General features: G+C 39.4%; 1 protein-coding gene across 1 annotated transcript in view; it reads left to right on the forward strand.

The window, feature by feature from the left end:
• Positions 1–2525: 2525 nt before the first annotated feature.
• The window catches only part of SLC1A2 (solute carrier family 1 member 2), a gene marked incomplete at its 3' end in the record, with an annotated part of 28444 nt that continues 12037 nt past the window's right edge, over positions 2526–18932 (forward strand). Inside the window, exons 1-7 of the mRNA XM_082317412.1 lie at positions 2526–2661; positions 4367–4519; positions 5164–5414; positions 8753–8921; positions 11921–12047; positions 13339–13572; positions 16333–16527. Of these exons, the coding sequence (XP_082173538.1) occupies positions 2532–2661; positions 4367–4519; positions 5164–5414; positions 8753–8921; positions 11921–12047; positions 13339–13572; positions 16333–16527 (1259 nt within the window). The 5' untranslated portion in view covers positions 2526–2531. The remainder of the gene's footprint in view (positions 2662–4366; positions 4520–5163; positions 5415–8752; positions 8922–11920; positions 12048–13338; positions 13573–16332; positions 16528–18932) is intronic.

Below are 18932 nucleotides of genomic sequence, written 5' to 3' on the forward strand. Positions count from 1 at the left end.
TCCCTGCCCATGGCAGGGGGGGTTGGAAACAGATGATCTTTAAGGTCCCTTCCAACCCAAACCATTCTATGAATCTGGTATTAAGTTCCTGGAAATTCAGGAATGTCCTTAAAGAGCTTTGTGTCCTCATTTCCTTCTCTTCTCAGAAGGTATTTCGGTATCTACATTTTACATGGCTGAACTTTTTAAGAAGGTAGTTGCTATCATGTAAAAGCTCTGGGTTTTTTGAGCACCTCAAGCAGGGCTGGCTTCAGTTGACTTGGGATATAATCCTGAAGCAGTCAGTGCAGCTGTCCACCATCCCCTCCCTTCATGAACCTTTGTTTGTATGCTGACCAGACTTGGAGTGGAAGGGGGATCTGGCCAGCAAACACCATGCTGTCACTTAGAAATGGATGGGAATAGAAATAAGGCTTGAATACAAGAGCAGGACCAGAGGTCTGCTTCTGCATGGGAGGACTTATTTCAGCAATGGTGTCAGGGGAATGATATGCTTCCATTGTCTGTGAATTAGAGCAAAGGCCCACAGCTGAGGAAGCAGATATTTGTGAAGTGGCTTTCCTCTGGATGGTATGAAGCTATAGGCATGGCGTCAGGTGGGAAAGGGTCCAGGAAACCCGACTAAACCTAGCCTAAAAAGACATAACATCATCAAGTGCTTCTGTTTACTAATCCATTCCAGTTCTAATTATTTGCTAATGGAAGAGCCTTTAAGGTTTTCCTTTGAATTACTTTTAGCTGTCCATATTTCAAAGTTTCAGAGGAATATATAATCAACCTGTGGTGAATAATAGGTCTAAACAAGTTATACATTTGTGTTCAGAGTACAAGTGAAACTGGATGTAATCCCCAGTTGCAAAGTTTGGATCCCAAGTTCGTTGATTTTGTGGCACACTTCCACCAGTGATTTCATGGCTTTGTGGTCCATGTGCATGAAAACTGCAGACACTGTCTCATCTTTCTCATAATTCCTCAAATAATTGCTATGAACATTATCCCCTGGTTAATCCTTATGTATCTCTGATACTTGCATTCATAAGTCTTCAAGAAGTAGGCATGCCTTACACTGAAGCTGTCAGAATGTGCACTGACATTTTTGTTTCTTATTCCACCATCAGCAGTACATTTCATTGCAATCACCGTTGTAAAATATTTCAAAAGGTACAAAATAAAAATTACAACACTTGGAGGGTTTTTTCTGCCTTAAAAAAAAAAAAAGAGTATCCTCTAATGCATTTTCTGCTGCTGCTACTTTTTTAACAACCAAATGCACACGAAAGAAATGCCGTTTCACTTTGAAAGGGAAAATCGTGGGACTATTTGCATCAAAAGGACTGAATTCTTATTACAGGTCTAATCGTAACTTTCTGTTGGAAACTTTATGAAGACAACAAGCTATACTATATATAAGAAAAAATTGTTTTGATTCCCTGGAAATGGTTTAGTACTAAGAACATCAAAACTTTATATATCTTTTCAGACCTGTTTTTGGTCTGTAGACCTCAGTCTGCTGTTGTAGAGGAAGATTTGGTTTCCTTTTTCTAAAATCTTGTCCTAATCTGGCATAAGACCAGATCTCAAAATATATATTTTTTTGATAATAAAAAAAATTTGTTCTTTACCCATTTCTCATATTTAAGTAGACAGCCTTAACTTTTAGGGAAACCGTATGTTTTATCTGTAGTAGTATTTTTAGTATTTTTTTCAAGTACCTTTTAATATTTTATATGTAAAAAGGGAGTCTATTGCTAATGATTTCTCAGGCATTGAGAAAGTTAGAACCATGGCTTCCGAAGTCCTGCACCCATATGCATATCAGTTACTCAAATATAAACCAGAGTTAGTAAAAAAAATTTTTCCTCTAAACACTGCCAGTTCAATGAAACCAAAGGTTTTCTTGGGGAATGCATAGTTTTCTGACTAATTTTCAGTGGCAGTTATTCATTAGAACCAAGTTGAAAAAGATTCTTTTGACCTCAGCATTCTGATTGTATTACAATAAAATGTTAATGTTGAAACTAAATGTTTTGGGAAGATTAAGCAAAATATTCTGGAATGCTTTATTTTGCAAATAAATCCTCATTTTTAAACTCTTTTCTTGAATTGGAATTAAATAAAGTATCAAAATCTGCATTTTCATGCTAATAGGAACTTTGTTCTTCAGCCACCTCTCCTACTTCAGTAGACAGCCATGATCTTTGGGGAAACTGAATTTTCCAGCTCAAGTTTAATCCATGAAACAGTTGGAATGATGTGTCCAGTGAATTAATTCTGTTTACATCTCCACTGTTTGAGAGGTAACTGCAAAAAATACCTTAAAGCCTACACCTTTAGAAGGACAAACCATTGCCATTTCAGAGATGTCTTCAGAGCAGTAAATATACAGTGTTTGTAAAATGTGGGAAGCGATGGAATATGCATCAGATTCCCCAGTTATAGATGATGGAAGTAATCCAGACTTTCCTCTCACTTTTGGCATTTTGTGCTATAACTTTTACTTGATTTTCACTTTTTATTCTAGTGCCAACAATATGCCTAAGCAAGTAGAAGTGCGGATGCATGAAAGTCATTTAAGTCCAGTGGAGCACAGATCCAGGAACATATGTGTGCAGTTCTGCCAGTCGCTCCACAGGAATCTGCTCCTCACCCTTACTGTATTTGGTAAGCTGCATCTGCTGGTCTGGACATTCTGTGTGTATCTGTATTTGTTCATGTATCACAGATCCTGTCTGTGGTCATCAGTTGTTTCAGCTGAACGGCCAGAGAGTAAATAGGACACCCATAGGCATTGTCACTTTAATTCAGGTGTGCAGGGTATTAGTGACACAACATGCAGCAAATCCACACCACTGAGATACATTCTATATCTGGTTTGGAATGGAGTGTGATCTAAGTCCCAAGGCCAGTCAGATTGATGTAATTCAGTAGAACTAAATGCACTACACATTTTTTCTCTGTGTTATTTGAAAAAAGACAAAAACTCTTCAAAATTTCCCTTCTTTCATCTTTTATCTCTCAGTTCATGCTCCGCTGCTTTTAAGGTTTGTCCTCCTCTCTGTAGCTGTAAGCCAGTGCTCTGTGATCTCATCCTGAATATTGCCTCTGGCTTTAGCAGCTTCCAAATATGGAACAGTTTGACATTTTATTGTGGTTCACTGGCTCTTTGCCTATTTCTTTTTCACTGAAAGCCTAACAGCCAAGTGCAGCAAATTCACATACTCTATTTTGTTACTGTTTGAAAGACCAGCTGCAGTGGGTCTTGAGCTGCAAATTTCACATCCATATTTTTCAGCCTTAAAATCCCATACTGCTGAAGTGTTCACACAGTATTTGCTTTGAATCATCTTTAGAAGGTACCTGATACAGTTCCAGAAAAAGTTTTCAAAGAGTCATAGTTGCTGCAAATCAGAACGCAGGCTTTGCTGTCAAGTTTTACTACACTTTAGATTTGGGCTTGGGATCAGGAAAACAAAGGCATCCTGGATGTAAACATAAAATATCCATTCACAAAGACCATGTTATGAAAGTAAACATGGCCTTTTTTTCCCTAGACTATGCTTTAACAGCCTCAATCCTGAGAGAGGGGTTTAGGTGTTATCACTGTCCAAATCTAAATAAGTGATGGAGGGATTGTTTGTGATTTGAGAACATTAGCACAAAGAGAAAAGAATGATGCAGACCATCAAAGGGAAGGAGTAATAAATGAGTACTAAGAATCAAGTTTTCTTCAACGATATGTGGAGTATTTCAGATCAGGCACTCCATTCCAAAACCCCCCAAATGAAACTTGCATCTGTTTTCCTCACAAGACTGTTCTAGCTTTCCTGCAGGGTTTTTCTTAGGCTGTAAAATAGCTACTTATGCTGATTTTGTTTTCAAGTGATACCATTCTTATGCTGAGAGCTAGATGTTGTACTCCAAAGAGCTGGATCCTAACGCTGGCTCTTCTGTCAGTTCTGTATGGCCTTATATAAATCACGTCACCTCTTGGTGCCTCAATTTTGCCAGCTGGAGAATGATGATATGTATTATATTTGACTATCCTTCAATGTATTGCAAGGCCTACACAGTATTAGTAAACCTCAATAACATTGTGATTTGCAGCAAATTTTTATTTGCAGAAGCGTAATAGTACAGTAGGTGTAATGTCAGCTGGCATCAGGACCACTTCTCTTTAATCATGAGATACACGGTAAGTGTGTTACAGCCTCATATTAATCAGAAGGCTGACTTCCAAAATCTGTCTCTGTACCAAAAAGCAGCTGCCTTGTGTAACCATTTTTCTTCTAGGCCGTTCTTCTGGGTAATCAATGTGCATTCAGGTATATTTATGGTACCTACCTATTCTCTTTTATTCTTCTTCCAGGTGTCATCCTGGGTGCACTGTGTGGGGGTCTTCTTCGTCTAGCAACACCTATTGACCCTGACATCATCATGTTAATAGCCTTCCCAGGAGATATACTTATGAGGATGCTAAAAATGCTGATCCTCCCTTTAATAATCTCCAGTTTAATCACAGGTAAGATCTATTAGCCATAAATACTTTAAGATGCTTGCTACAGATATCACCTGGTTTGCTTTTTGTGATGTAGGAAGAATAATAGTGTGACCCTGTCAGGGATTTTGCAGCTGCAGTGTGTATTTCAGAGTTAATTTCTGATTACCTTCATTGGCTTTAGTACGTAGATGGTCCAGTGAATTTATTTGTAAACACGTGCACACATACTACCTTCCTGAACATCAGAAATTTCTTAATATGCTGTTTCACCTAATTCCTGGAGTGGACCTTGCCAATAAGATGGCATGACACTAGCGAGCCTAGTCTTCTTAAAGGTGCAGTGTCAGCCAGACCATGACCAGTTTGCAGCAATCAAGGGCAAAAGAAGGTATGATATCTTCTCTATTTTTGAATGCCTTCTCTGCAATTAGATAGAATCTTAAATGGTTGTCTTCAAATTAGTAGCAGCAGACATTGTTCACATAAGAACTGGAGGGAGAAGCTTCAGTAATCTATCTAGTGGTGAGAATTTCACAAGGACAAAAGTAGGCACCTGTAGGCAGTCATTAAACTTTGCAAATTATAAAGGATTTTATTTGATGATTATTGAATTGGATATTGAGTCTCAATATATTTGTTTGTTTCTTAAAATAAAACACCTGCAGGACTGTCTGGCTTAGATGCTAAAGCAAGTGGCCGATTGGGTACAAGAGCCATGGTCTACTACATGTCCACCACTATTATTGCTGCTGTGCTGGGTGTGATTTTGGTTTTAGCCATCCATCCAGGGAATCCGAAACTCAAGAAACAGCTTGGTCAAGGGAAGAAGAATGATGAAGTATCTAGTCTGGATGCTTTCTTGGATTTGATCCGAAACCTGTTCCCTGAAAATCTAGTCCAAGCATGCTTTCAGCAGGTAAATCCTTCTACTCCTTGGTAATATTTTTTACATCTTTTACTTACCAGGGATGTCTGTACAGTTAATGTCATTGTTTAGGTGAATAACTAAAATGATGACGCAAAGAGAAATACGGGTCTTAAGTCTTGAGCAGGTAAATGAAAGAACATTATTTATAGCTGCTTTGTTTTTTGTTGTAGTTATTACTTAAATTCATAATTTTTTTTAAAGAAGATGATTTTACTTTATTATTAAGTAAACTTAATTTTTTTCCTCACTTTTTATACAATATATACGGTAATAAATGCTGGCTTGGGGCTGAACAGCTGATGAATTATGGGATCTTTCACCCCGGCTGAATTTGATCTTGGTTGTTAGTTACAGAGCTGATGGTTCTGCAATGCCCTGTTGGTAATATATGGATAATCTTCATTCCAGCTGGTTGCCAGTGGAAGTGTACCCCAAAACCCAACCTCTCATAACTTCTATTGCTGTATTAGAGTCCAGACTAGGTGGGGATAATACGGTCAAGTGGCTGACCCACCTACAGGTGGCTCCATCAGGCCAGGTTTGAAGCATGCTGGGAAAAAAGGATGCTTGCACCATGTGTTGCTTGCTCTGTAGGTAGATAACTTTGTCTAAAAGCTTTTCACCAATGCTTAATCAAAACAACTTCACTTCAAGGAGTAAAATAAATGAAAAATGCATACTTCCTAATTTCTGCTTAAGCTTATTTCTTGTATGTAAGCTGCTTTTTCCTACAACTAAATCGTTTGGTAATAATGCAGACTTTTTTTCTTTTTGGATGGAACGAAGTTTCTTGCCAAACCAGTTCTTAAGTGTTCCTATGTGAAATGGCATGATAGCTGGAGCTGTGGTTATGGCCAAAGAATAAAGTGAAGAGGGGAAAGGGAGAAGGGGCCATGGGGGGGTGCAATAATGGAGGGCAACCTAAGCTGCCAAAAGGGCTTGGATTGCTTCACTTCTTCCATGGACTTCTACAGAGAAACAAATAGTCCTTGGGGGTTTAAAGAGAGAACATTCTCAATATTTCCAAGTCATCATGGGAAGGTCAGTCATGTGGTCAAGCTGTGGGTGGCTAAACATCACATGTAGCATGAAATGTATTTTTGCAAAATTGAGTGAGGGGAGAGCAGGGTGCTTATGGCTTTTTGTTCCTTTCCCTCATTTGAACTGTGGAAGAGAGGAGAATTAAATTTCTGGTCAGTTGAAAGTGGTCAAATATCTCAACAAAGGGACAAAAAGCAGGAGAAAGAGAATTAAGCTATCCATGTCAGATAGTTTTCTTGGAACCTTAATATTGCTTTTTCAGTGTGTGTAATACCAATGTTCAGGTCACTTCACTAGTTATGGATCACCAATTCCATTGACTGTTTTTTAAACTTAGTCAAAAAAGCTACTGAGCTTTTTGGCTTTCCAATGTTTAATTTTATCAGATTCCAAACTAATTGCCAGTGAAAGCCTCTGCCACAAAGCCACCTTTCATTTGCATAGTAAGTAATCGCTCCTTTCCAGATGGAACTTGTGCCTTCTATTAGCCCTTAACCCCTCAGTAAGGAGACAGGCTTTACTTGTCTCTCTCTTTATTTAGGAGGAAAATTAACTGCTTTTAATGATGTCAGCATGTATTTTCTCTTCCTACATTTATACAGACTCTCTACATGAGCATTTAGTGTTTCCAGGTTGCCTTAGGAGGAAGTAATTTTTTGCAGAAATCCTGCAAAGAATGATTTTGAACGGTGCACAGCAATGATACTGTGTAGCTGTGATCTGTGGGGGAGTTTTACACACCTTGCCTTGTGACCAGGCAGAAAGCAATTAAGGGATTCACTTGCAATTTTGAGACAGTTCATTTGCAAACTGAACTCTGAACCATCCTGGGATTTCAGTATCTCTTGAATTTTTATATGGTCCACAAGAAAGTCTTAATTCATAATGAAAACTACTATTCTAGCAGAGACTTAAGATCTTATGTGCCATGAAAGAGAATGAGACTATCCTCTATAAATATGACTGTGACATTTAAATGGTTTTCTGGCCTCAGATGTTGTTGTCAGAATCTAAACTTGATGTTAGGCTCAGCATTTTTAGTGACTGTGCCTTGTGCAAAGAAGGGTTGAGGACCTTTGACTTAAGTGACTGTAGTGGAATTTGTGAGTGTGTAGAGTCTAATGCTTTAAGTTTTATTTCTGTGACTCTGTTCTTACATTCTGGATACCTCACACAAAAAATATTGTCTTGACAGCATCTCTCAGATAAAATGTAACTCTGAAAAAAATGTTAACGTGCAGGAATGTTGGGTTGTTTCAGGACAGCTGAAGAGTTTCTCATACAAAGCTATGTAGGTTTTCTGTCTACATCCTCCTCTTTAGATTTAGACAGCAGGTTTTGAAAGGACAGACGTAAGGTATTTTAAAACCTTATGGTATTTAAAACCTTATGATATTTAAAACCTTATGGTTTTAAAATATATGGATTGAATCTGGATCACCATCCATAGTACTACAATGTCCATCTCAACAGGAAAGAGGTGCAAATGTTCTTTGAAAGGCTAATGCCTTGTTCAAACATGTTTCTAGGAACAAGGAAAGTAGGGAGCAAATGGAAAACCATGGCAAACTGGTCATAGCTTCCTAACCATTTTGCTTGTCCGAGAGCCATGAAGAGGCAGGAAAGGCTCAAGGTGTGAAGTGGGAGGAAAATGTCCCTCCTAAAAGAAGCAAGTCACAGATCTCTCTTTTTCAACTCCTTCCTCCCTTTTTTCCTAGCCGTAAACTCAAGCCCATTTTTCCCCCTACCATGCCTTCTCAACTTTCCCTTGACCGTGCCTTTCATGTGCCAGGAGGGGTCCAGATCCATTCAGATGCTGATGTCTTCTTTTTTGAGGTGGTCAGATTTGATTTAATAGGTATCTGGCAGCTTTGATAATTTTTCTGTTATCTGTCACTCACAGTATTTTAATTAGAGAGCTCAGGGGACTGTGGTATCAACATGTAACATACAATCTGTGAAGCACCATTTGTGAACCATCTGGACAAAGGGGCTAACTATCTGTAAAATGTTACAACATAGTGGTAAGGAACAAGTATTTGCCATACTTTTCACACTAGAGTCATGAGGAAGACTCCCAGGACTTTGTGACTCTTGGAACTATTGAAAAACAAACTTATTTTTGGAAGAGGGGGTAAGAGGTTGTGGAATGCATGTCTAATCCTTTAAAAATATAGTTCCCTGGAATTTCAAATGAAGAGTTTTTTTATTGTTATTTCCTGATCTCCCATATGGATTACATTCAGTCTGTCTCCATTCTCATCCTCCCTTTTTATTGCCTTCAGATCCAAACTGTCACCAAGAAAGTGCTGGTGCCACCACCCATTGAAGAACCACCTAATGTCACTGACTCTGCTTTTGCTATGATGAATGAGACAGTGCGCGAAGCACCACCAGAAGCCCAGCTGGTCATTAAGAAGGGACTTGAATTTAAGGATGGCATGAATGTCCTGGGTAGGAAAACTTTTTGCCTGTCAAATATGTACATCATATGTATGACACAGTTTTTGGCTGTGACTGGGTAGCCAGTGTTGTGTGATCTGCTCTTCAGTGCAAGTTTAGTCTCCCTAAATAGTCATCAAATGTTATCACCTCCTGGCTGCCCATTGATCTCTGAGATGAAAATCTAATGGTCTTACTAGAAATACGACTGTATCACGGAAACAATCAAGTGAATGATTCTGGATTGGCAGCTTTGCAGGTATTAATTGGAGTACAGTGAGGAAGCATGTAGGAGATACCCAAAATATCCTTCATCCTAGAAGTAGCCTATCTAGACTAATACTAATGCATATTGGCAAAACAGCATGGGGGAGAGCTTCAAGAACCAGTGCTTTGCCCACCCCCTGATGAATTTGAGCTCACTTGTTTCCACTAGGTGTCTCAGGCATGCTGAACTAGAATTTGGCTTGAGGCAGAGCCTGAAGTGAGAGGTGGGGTGTGAACCGCACCACCCAAGAAAAATCCCAGAGAGGCTTGACACATCTCTGAGTCACAACTCCCTCCTTTCATCTTGGCTGCTGACCTTTACCAGCTGCAAATTATGAACAACTGCCATCGTGCCATCTTGTCTGGACAAGCCAGCAAGTAGGGGTGGTACGAAGGCTTTGCCCATCTCCCACCCCTTCCTGAAGCACCTGTTTGGACTGGGGTGGGGGCGTGGGGGAACGAAGAGCTGCCATACCACTTCTATTTTCTCCTCGGTGCCTAGACTCCTCCTTCACCTTCTTACTTTCTGCATGTGGGTGAAGTCAGTCACAAATTAGCCTCAATTTGTAGCCTCATTGGCACACTTACACTTGAAGATACACATGCTCTGTGGCAGCACGTCCACAGGGCTGAGGCTGACACCTGTGTTTATAGGTGTCATCCTCAAAGTGGGGCAGTATATGGCAGTATCTAAACCACTGCTTTATCTCACCACTAGGCCATCACTTTCTAAGGGCAAAGGGCCCCTTACAGACTCTTTACAGGTGCTTCTGCTGACACAGCGGCTGCTGTGCCTGCAGAGCTTCTCCAGGTGTTGTTGAGTTGGTTGGCAGTGGCTGCTTTGCTTAGATGTAGGAGAGATAGCATCAGTAAGCTGATCAGAGATGATTTGTTTCTCTGTGAAGCAGCCTGCTCTACAAGACCCAGGAGCCACTGTATTCTGCGTGCCTCCATGGCTCCTCCTTCAACATCTTCAACATCTCCACAACATCTGTGGGCAGTGGAGCCGCTTTCTTTTGCAAATTGGCAAATGCAAATTGGCATTTTGCACTCTGCATGAGGCAGCAGCTCATTGCTCATGCTGGTACCCTCACCTGCTTTTTTCTCTCCTGGAGCTCTGCTTATGCATTAAAATGAAACAGTATTTCTAATATGAGAGATTCATTACATTTAGTGCTAGACTTGTTTTGTGCAGTCTCTGTCATGGATAAGAAAAGAGCTAGAAGGCTGAATACAATTCCTACAGAAAGGAAATACACAGTTTAGATGGGGGATTTGCTGTAGCATTTTGACCAATGACTCCCAAATGTTGCAGAGTTTTTTTGGTTTGGTGTGGTGTGGTTTGGTTTTGAATGAAGAAGTGAAAATCTTGGGGAATTGCCATCCAGCTTGCATAAACTGTATAAGCCAGGCAAATTCCTGCAAATATGAACCAACTTGACTTTTATGACTAATGTAGCAGCTCATTTGGAATTAATGAACAAAACCACCTACTAACATTTTCTGATGCAGAGTCTGAATTCCAGGAAGTTACTTGGTCTTTGACTGAAAAGCTTTTCATCATTTCTCTATGCTCTGCAGCACACAAACATACATTTCACTTCCCTATTGAAGTGACTCAACAAAGATAGCTTGGTGCTAAAGAATGACTTTATATCCAGGAGATTGCATTAAAAAAAAGAAAAGAAAAAAGTCTGGTTGCTAAACCCAGTATGAGGATATAGGACAGCCTGTCTTTTCCCAGAGTACTGGTAGCTGAAATTCCCTTCCCTTGAATGCTTTTGTGTCCTGATGGGTTTTTCCTTAGGAATTTCCCAGCTGAGTTCACACATTTGTTAAATACTGAACTCATATTATGACTGAAAGTTTAGCCTCAAAGGGTGGCTGAAGATTCAAACAATCTGTCAGTATCAGTTAATAATCCCACTCTGGACACTGAAAATTGCTGGATGGTAAAGGTTAGCATTGGAGACACAGCTCCAAAGTAATACATGACAGATGCACAGAGTTGTTTTTTCACACTGGTAGTCCAATACTCCAGACTCACACCTTAGCATTTAAATTAGGAGCCAAATGTTACTCGTATTGAATTCTATGATTATGTATCCACTGATAGCCGGTTTCAGTGAGGTTAATCTGTTTAATGGGAGTTCTGTGGCTTAGCTCAAAGTGCAATACCCACCTTCTCCTCCCACCCCCACCTTCTTCACTTAACTGGAATACTCCTGGCCTGCAAAAGTTATCTTCTGGGGCTGCTGCCTTTCCCTGTACTCCAGGACTGACTAGTCTGTAGGTTGAATCTGTCAGGGACTTCTGTAAAGCTTGAGAAAAATGCTCTTGGTCTCTAGTGACTGTTTTACAACAAAGAAGAGTCATGATACGGTGCTGTGTTGCTTCTCCCATTTGCCACAGGCTATGAGGTTTCCAACAGTTTCATGGCACTGAAAAGGTTATGGTCTAGGTATTTTTTTTGATGATCAGATCAATTCAGGAAAAAAGAATAAAACATAGTTGGGCTGTGAAATTGGAATTAAGTAAAATATTGAAGAATAAAAGATGTTCGGAATATAATAATGAAAGTTGAGAGTGAATCCATATTAAAAAGTCCCAAGAGATGTGTAATACACTATAGTTCTGAAAACTGGATTAGCAGGTAGTATCAAGACATTGACTAGGTGCAAAAACTTCCTAAAAACCATGGGTTTACTTGCTTTTTTTTTTGTCTTGCAATTTTTTCCCAATAGGTTTGATAGGATTCTTTATTGCTTTTGGCATTGCTATGGGGAAAATGGGAGAACAGGCCAAGATGATGGTGGATTTCTTCAACATCCTGAATGAGATTGTAATGAAGTTAGTAACTATGATCATGTGGTAAGTTTGAAGCTCTAACTTCTATAACATAAAAAGATTAAAAAAAACCTTATAAAACCCTAATATAACATATAGTGACCACAGTTTGTTAGTAAACAATGTAATTAAATAGTTCATTTTTTAAAGCCTTGACAGGTATGTTAGAACCACAGCAGCGTTATTTCGATTCAGTGAGGATTATTTAGGACCCAAGAGTAGGGGGCTCTCGGGCTCAACACTGAGATGCAGATCAGGAATTGATGGAAACTTTATGATAACTGGGATAATAGCTGGTCTTGCATTTCAAGTGACTGAGGGCTTTCCAGGTTTTGGGCACATTGCCTGAGAGACCATGAGATGTTTCTTACAGAAAACATGAAGCACTTTTATTCTGAGTCAGTTTCCTTTGTATTGTCTTTAATTAAGCATCCAAATCACTAATCACTTTTGAAAACATACCTTACCATCTATTTTCAGAGAGGCGTTTTGTTTACTGTTTCGCCATGTTACACACATTACTTTCTCCCAGCTTAAGTTTTATAATACAGATAAAGTGAATGTCACTTAAAATTATATAATATATTAACATTTACCAGTGGAGGTATAAATATTGTCTTCTATCCATGCACTTTCAGGCATTTTTCACTATAGCTGATTATTACATATTTTAAATAATATCCATTCATCTCAATTTTTTTTTTTTTTTTATTACTAAACTGTGCTAGCGTTATCATGCTATTTAAAAGTTCCATTTATGCCATCGGGGAATCACATGACTGAGGTGACAAAAACCCTACCCTAAGTAAGAAAAGCACAAAATTAATGAAGATTCCATAAACTAAAAAGCATTTGTCCAAATTATTGAAAGAACATAATGGAAACATTTGCAGCCTCCAAGATAAAAGCAATTCATTTCAACAAATAGTTTAACTGAAGCAAATAATGCACCTCCCTGAAACCAGATAAGCAATGGGTTGTAAAAGTTACGTATTAAGAACAAATACTACACCACTGCTCATAATGATCCAAGCCTGTGTAACATTACAGTATTCTTGTACGATGTTATTGCAGGATCAAAGACTATTCGATGGGACGGAATAAAATGAAGTAGGTGGGGAATTTGCTGGAGATGGCCATTATTTTTTAAAAAGACATGAAAGCTATCCATTTAATTTCCATCAATTCCTGATCTGCATTTCAGTGTTGAGCCTGAGAGCCCCCTACCCTTTCTCCAGTCTATGCTATGTTTAGCACAATTTTTATGGCTACGCTGCAAAGACTAGTTCTGTCTATGCTTGTTCTCTTTCTCCAGGTATTCCCCTTTGGGCATTGCTTGCCTCATCTGTGGAAAAATCATTGCAATCAAGGACTTAGAAGTAGTTGCTAGACAACTTGGCATGTACATGGTCACTGTGATTGTGGGTCTTCTCATCCATGGAGGGATCTTCCTGCCTCTGCTCTACTTTGTGATAACAAGGAAAAGCCCATTTTCATTCCTTGCTGGGATTTTCCAGGCATGGATCACAGCACTAGGCACAGCTTCCAGGTACACTTAACAAATAACAGCTTGCTTTATTTTTTAGAAGATTTTTAGCTGCTGTTTAGAGATGATACATATGCTGTTCTGACCTTCACTGCAGAATCATTTTATGTCATTGAATAAAAACTATTTTTAATCCAGCCATGTTGAAATAAATAAAAATAACCTCACACCTTTGGGATATTTTAGAGAGGTTGTACAGCCAACTGCAGAGAGTTGGGAGACCCACTTTTTGTGATAAACAATGTGGGATTATAGGAGATAGTCTGGCCAGGAGTTTCACTAAACCACAATTTCCCAAAAGCTTTTGTTCATTGAAGTGTTTGCGTTTCCATTTAGATTTTCAATACAAAATTTATGGTGTCCATACACAACAGTTGTGGGTTTTTTTTAGCGTGAAGTAATGTTTTTCTGCTGGAGTACCAAAGTGGAAAAATGTAGGGGATTCTAAGTGATTCCAGGATATGGATTTACCTGGATACTAGCTTTACCACCCGACTGCTATCCAGATCTGAATTGCTAGCTAAACAGAAGTGGACCAGTTCATAGCACCACAGCCAAGTGACCACATGACAACAATCACCATCATATGGTCTAACCTGGTACCTCTGGAAGTTGCAGATGCTTCCTGTTCAGGGAGCTATTAAAGCTCTTTGGCCAGACTGAGGAACTGTGGAAGGCATCTACGTATTGTGCTCTTCTAATAAAGAAACCTTGTCTCCATGGCCTGCCCACCTGTCCTTGCTCATGGTGGCAGAAGTGAAAGGAGAAGATACCTGCATAGTCCCTGCCTGCTGAGCCCACCAGGGTTCATTGCAACAATTGTAGGCTATGGCTGGTACACACCTTGTGCTGATGATCTGATCTGTAACCGTAAAGGTAAGGTGGGACTTGTATTTCTGAAGAAAAAGAACCTTATCTGACTGAGTTTCAATGTCTGTCAATGAACTATATTTTCCATTCTGTTTTTCTGTTAAAAAGATATAGGAGTATCTTTGCTGTAGGAAGCAAAGTGATCCTGGAACTGACTTGAAAACTGACTAGTAATTATTGGTTAATGACTCACTAGATATTTTCTGCTATCTGCTATAAATATAGCTGCTGGAGTAATTTACGAGAGAATATACTACATTGTTTTTAGAAAGTATGAATTCTCTCTGATTTGGCTAAACCCACAGAATATTAAGCATTTGATTACCTTTGATTAAAAACAGAGTAAAATAAATCATAGTTACAAATATACTTGTAAAGATGCTAGAACACAAATGATTGGTACCATGTATCTGGCTTATCGACATCTGTTAAAAAATCACCTCTATGAACAGTGGTCCGGTCATTTGAGCACAAGGTGGGGATCTAGAAGCTCATATCTTCTAACTCATGTTTCCATAGATGTGGGACAAGAAGAGTCATTTAGGAAGTGACTCAGGCATCTGCCAATCCAGAAGGGTTTGGGTTGGGTTTTCCAAAGATCCCATGCGAGATAGGTCAGCCTCATATGCTTGTTCCAGATAACCTAGAACATTTATTATGACACTACATATTTATAGTTAGGTATCTCAGTCATTCCTTAATCTCCCTTTTCCATGGTTTAATTATCTGTAAAATGGAAAGATTATATTTTTTGTACCCAATAACATCTCTATGATAGTGGATGAATGAACGAGTTGGAAAGACTGAAGTTGCAAGGCACTAGCAACAATATGCTGTGAGTATTTATCTGAGAAAATTTGGTGAATCTAGTCCTTTACTCTTCTATGAGCAAATTAGTATTTTTGCAGGGGAAATGACACCAGAATTAGTGGGACACAATAGCGAAGACCTTTGAGAAATTCTGCCAACTCAGCTGAAGAAAAGCAAATAAACCACAACCAATGTGCTCCAGCTGCTTCTGTATGAAACATCAATTAAAAGGAATTTCCCCAGGTCAGCTTTCTTTTCAGAACAGCTTCTCAGGCAGCAACCAACTTCATGTAGTGGTGAACTTGACCTCAGAGATAACACAGAAAAGTAAGGAAGCAAAATATGAACGTGTGTTGCGTTTCATGCTTGTTGCAGTAAGTCTTTTGCCTGAGGCAGGTAGACCTGCTAGGGAAGGGAAGTCATAGAAGATATTTGCATCTACAGGGAAAAAGAGTATGTTTTGTTTTCATCAGTATTTTTTGATGAAGGTGTTTTATTTTAAGCAAGTGAATGTAATAGCCTGAGCTATTCCCACAAAGGCAAGGGGCTGTGGATTTGTGCAATGAACTGTTCCCCTCTTCCAGCCATCTTTCGCATCTTTTCCTGTCTTCCAGCTGTGTTTCATATCCTTCCCTGTCCTCCAGTGTCTGGGAACTCCATGGGTTTTATCTTTTTGCCTGGCTTTTTCATTCCTTAATGCAACACTGATTTCTCCATTCAGAGCAAATTCATAATCAAAGAAATTTAGGACTTGTCCCTATGCTCATAGTTCTGTCCATCAGAAAACATCTGGAACTTGTCTTTTTGAACAAAATGCAAGAAATAATTCATAAACGAGTCTGAAAAATTAACCTACACCCTCTCAAGCTCTCATCCCTACTTCAAGTCACGTTCATGTCTTGGCCTCAGTCCCATCTCCAGCTAAATGTAGGTTTAATTTAAAAATTGGCTAAAAAAGGCTTGAATCACAGCAGAAAGTGGAAGTAGAAAATGTAAACAATGATAGCAATGACTTTGCTCCCTTATGTGTATATATTATATTGTAATTATGTCTTCTCTATTTTTTTGCTTTCTCTCTTTCAGTGCTGGAACATTACCTGTCACGTTCCGGTGTCTTGAAGAAAATCTAGGCATTGATAAGCGTGTAACAAGGTTTGTTCTTCCTGTTGGAGCAACTATTAACATGGATGGAACTGCCCTTTATGAAGCCGTGGCTGCCATCTTTATAGCACAGATGAATGGAATTGAGCTGGATGGAGGCCAGATTGTTACTGTGAGGTCAGTTCAAAATACTCATAGGCTTTGTTTCTACAGACTGTAAAATGCAAAGCTTTGGGTTGGATGTCTTCTCAGTAGCTGTGGGATTCACTGTGAAATCCATGGATTTCTAATAATGATATGCAAAGGAATGTCATATACATAGGTCCTGGTTCTCTGGTGACATCTGTTTTCTATCATATGCAGCCTTAGTGCATGCTGGTGGTGTTTTACACAGTTTTGCAGTTGACAATACAATGAGAAATACAGCATTCTCTGTCCAATGCAATGCCTTTTTTAGTATAGAGGGACACTACAAGTGATATATGGGGCATTAACTTTCTAGAATGTATCTGTTTATATACATTGGAAGAAAAAAGTGTACCTAAAAATGTATCCATGAATTTGTGTTTGCCTGTACTTTTTCTGTGACTTTGGTGAACAGCAAACAAAATACACTGAGAATAGCCCAGCCTGAGGGTGAGATTGCCTGCAGCATGGTCTGGATATTCCCAGACTTTTTATCTCTAACCCAGCAAATATTAGTTCTAGTCTTTTTGTATCAAATTGTTGTATCAAGGACTAAGCTGAATATCTGGAAGGACAGACCCATTAAAAATGGATAAGAGTAATTGGAGACTGTTTACTGTAACGGAGTTTTAAGACCTGTTAGGTAGGGTGACTAATAAAAAACAATGGCAAAGTTATGACTGCTGCAGCTAAAGTTAATTTACTGGAATTTACATTTAATTTAATTTAATGGAAAACTTGATGAGGACACCAGGCCTAACATTTTGAGTAGTTAAAATGGAAACCACAGGTGAAGGCTGCCAAGTTTGCTTTCTTCCTGTAGTTTTCACCCACCCACGTTTCTTCTATTAAACCCTTTTAACACTAAAGAAACTCCTGCAAAGGAACGTCTAATTCTATGTTTCTTGCCCAGCTATACTAGTTCCGCATTTTCTATTTCTTTACCTCCTGCCCCAACCCCTGAAATAGTAAAGCCAAGGTCTGTAAAAGGTTCAGGGCTGCTTCTAATGAAGGCAGATGCTAGACCTGCATGATGCATATTTGTTGCTAAGACTGAAAACTGTCATTTCACAGATGCCACATATTAAACTAAATTTGAGACCAGGGAAATTCAAGTCAGGAATCAACTGTTGTCCAAGAGATTTGGTAGGCTTGAATCTGAGTTACTCCTCTTCTCCTCCTCTGAGGGACTGACCCATTAGGTCTTCCTGATCTCACCATTTCAAGGCTGGTGTAGCCAGCTTTGTGACTCAAATTTACTAAGCAGGCAGCAACTTTGGACTATCTGTAAGAAAATCATTGGTTCTCCTCTTCATGCAGTATAGCATTTTTACTACAACAGTATGACAAGAACTATCTCCTGAGGTGGAAGTAAAAAAGAATGAAAGGTCATTAGGTTTTGTCTGTCAAATCCAGTTTGTCATACTGAGGGTATTCAAATGACCCAGACATAAACTCACGAAGACTTAATTAGCCTTTGACCAGCCCTAGTTACTTCATATTGTTCATGTAGATTCTCTGATTTCTTGACTTCTTTGGGAGAGGATGGTCTTGGAAATGGTAGCTAAACCAGACTCTGTTTAAACCTGAACAGTGCTAGCTTCATTCCCCTCCAGCCCTGTAAGTGCTGCTGTGGGAAGGTTGGCAGGATCATTTCCTCGCAGAGCTTGGAAGCAATCCCTTACCACTTCAGGCTGGAAGTGCCTGAGGAGCTGGCACCGTGCACAGAGCCTGATGGCAGAGCAGGGCATCCTGCCTGCATACTTGCTGGACCTATCTGGGTTTTTAGTAAGCCGAGTTGCACTCTAACCCACACACCTGACAAACACACTGCAATCTGGATTGTCTGGGTCAGACCCAGCCATCTGCCAGCTCTAAATCAGGCTAACATCCTCACAGATTAGTTCTGTGGCTAATGGCTGATGATTTCCCCCACAGAGATCTTTTTCCCCTACTTCTGTGTTGGAAGCACTTTCAGATTTATTGGTTACACCCATAGAATTACAACCATGTTACTCATCTCTGTGTTTAAAAACACAGAGATAACTTTTTCCTTTCTTTCCTCCCTCTCCCTCCCTCTCCCTCCCTCTCCCTCCCTCTCCCTCCCTCTCCCTCCCTCTCCCTCCTACTCTCTGCCTCTCTCTCCCTCTCCTTCTCTTCCCTGTTTTTCTCCGCTTGACTTGTTCTCTGACAAATTTACTTTCCATTCTTCATAGGATTGCCCAATGATGTGGATATTTGTTATGGTCTGTGTTGTATTTTTACAAACATTTGGTGCACAGACATTCACTCTACTAGTCTTCATAAAAAAGTGAGAAGCAAAAACAAAGACAGGTTTGGATTTATGAAACCATCAGATGAATTTTGCTTTTTCATCTAGGGTGATTTGTATCTAG

The sequence above is a fragment of the Platalea leucorodia genome (assembly GCF_965183815.1).
Source record: "Platalea leucorodia genome assembly, chromosome: 7".
NCBI classification, from domain to species: Eukaryota; Metazoa; Chordata; class Aves; order Pelecaniformes; family Threskiornithidae; genus Platalea; species Platalea leucorodia.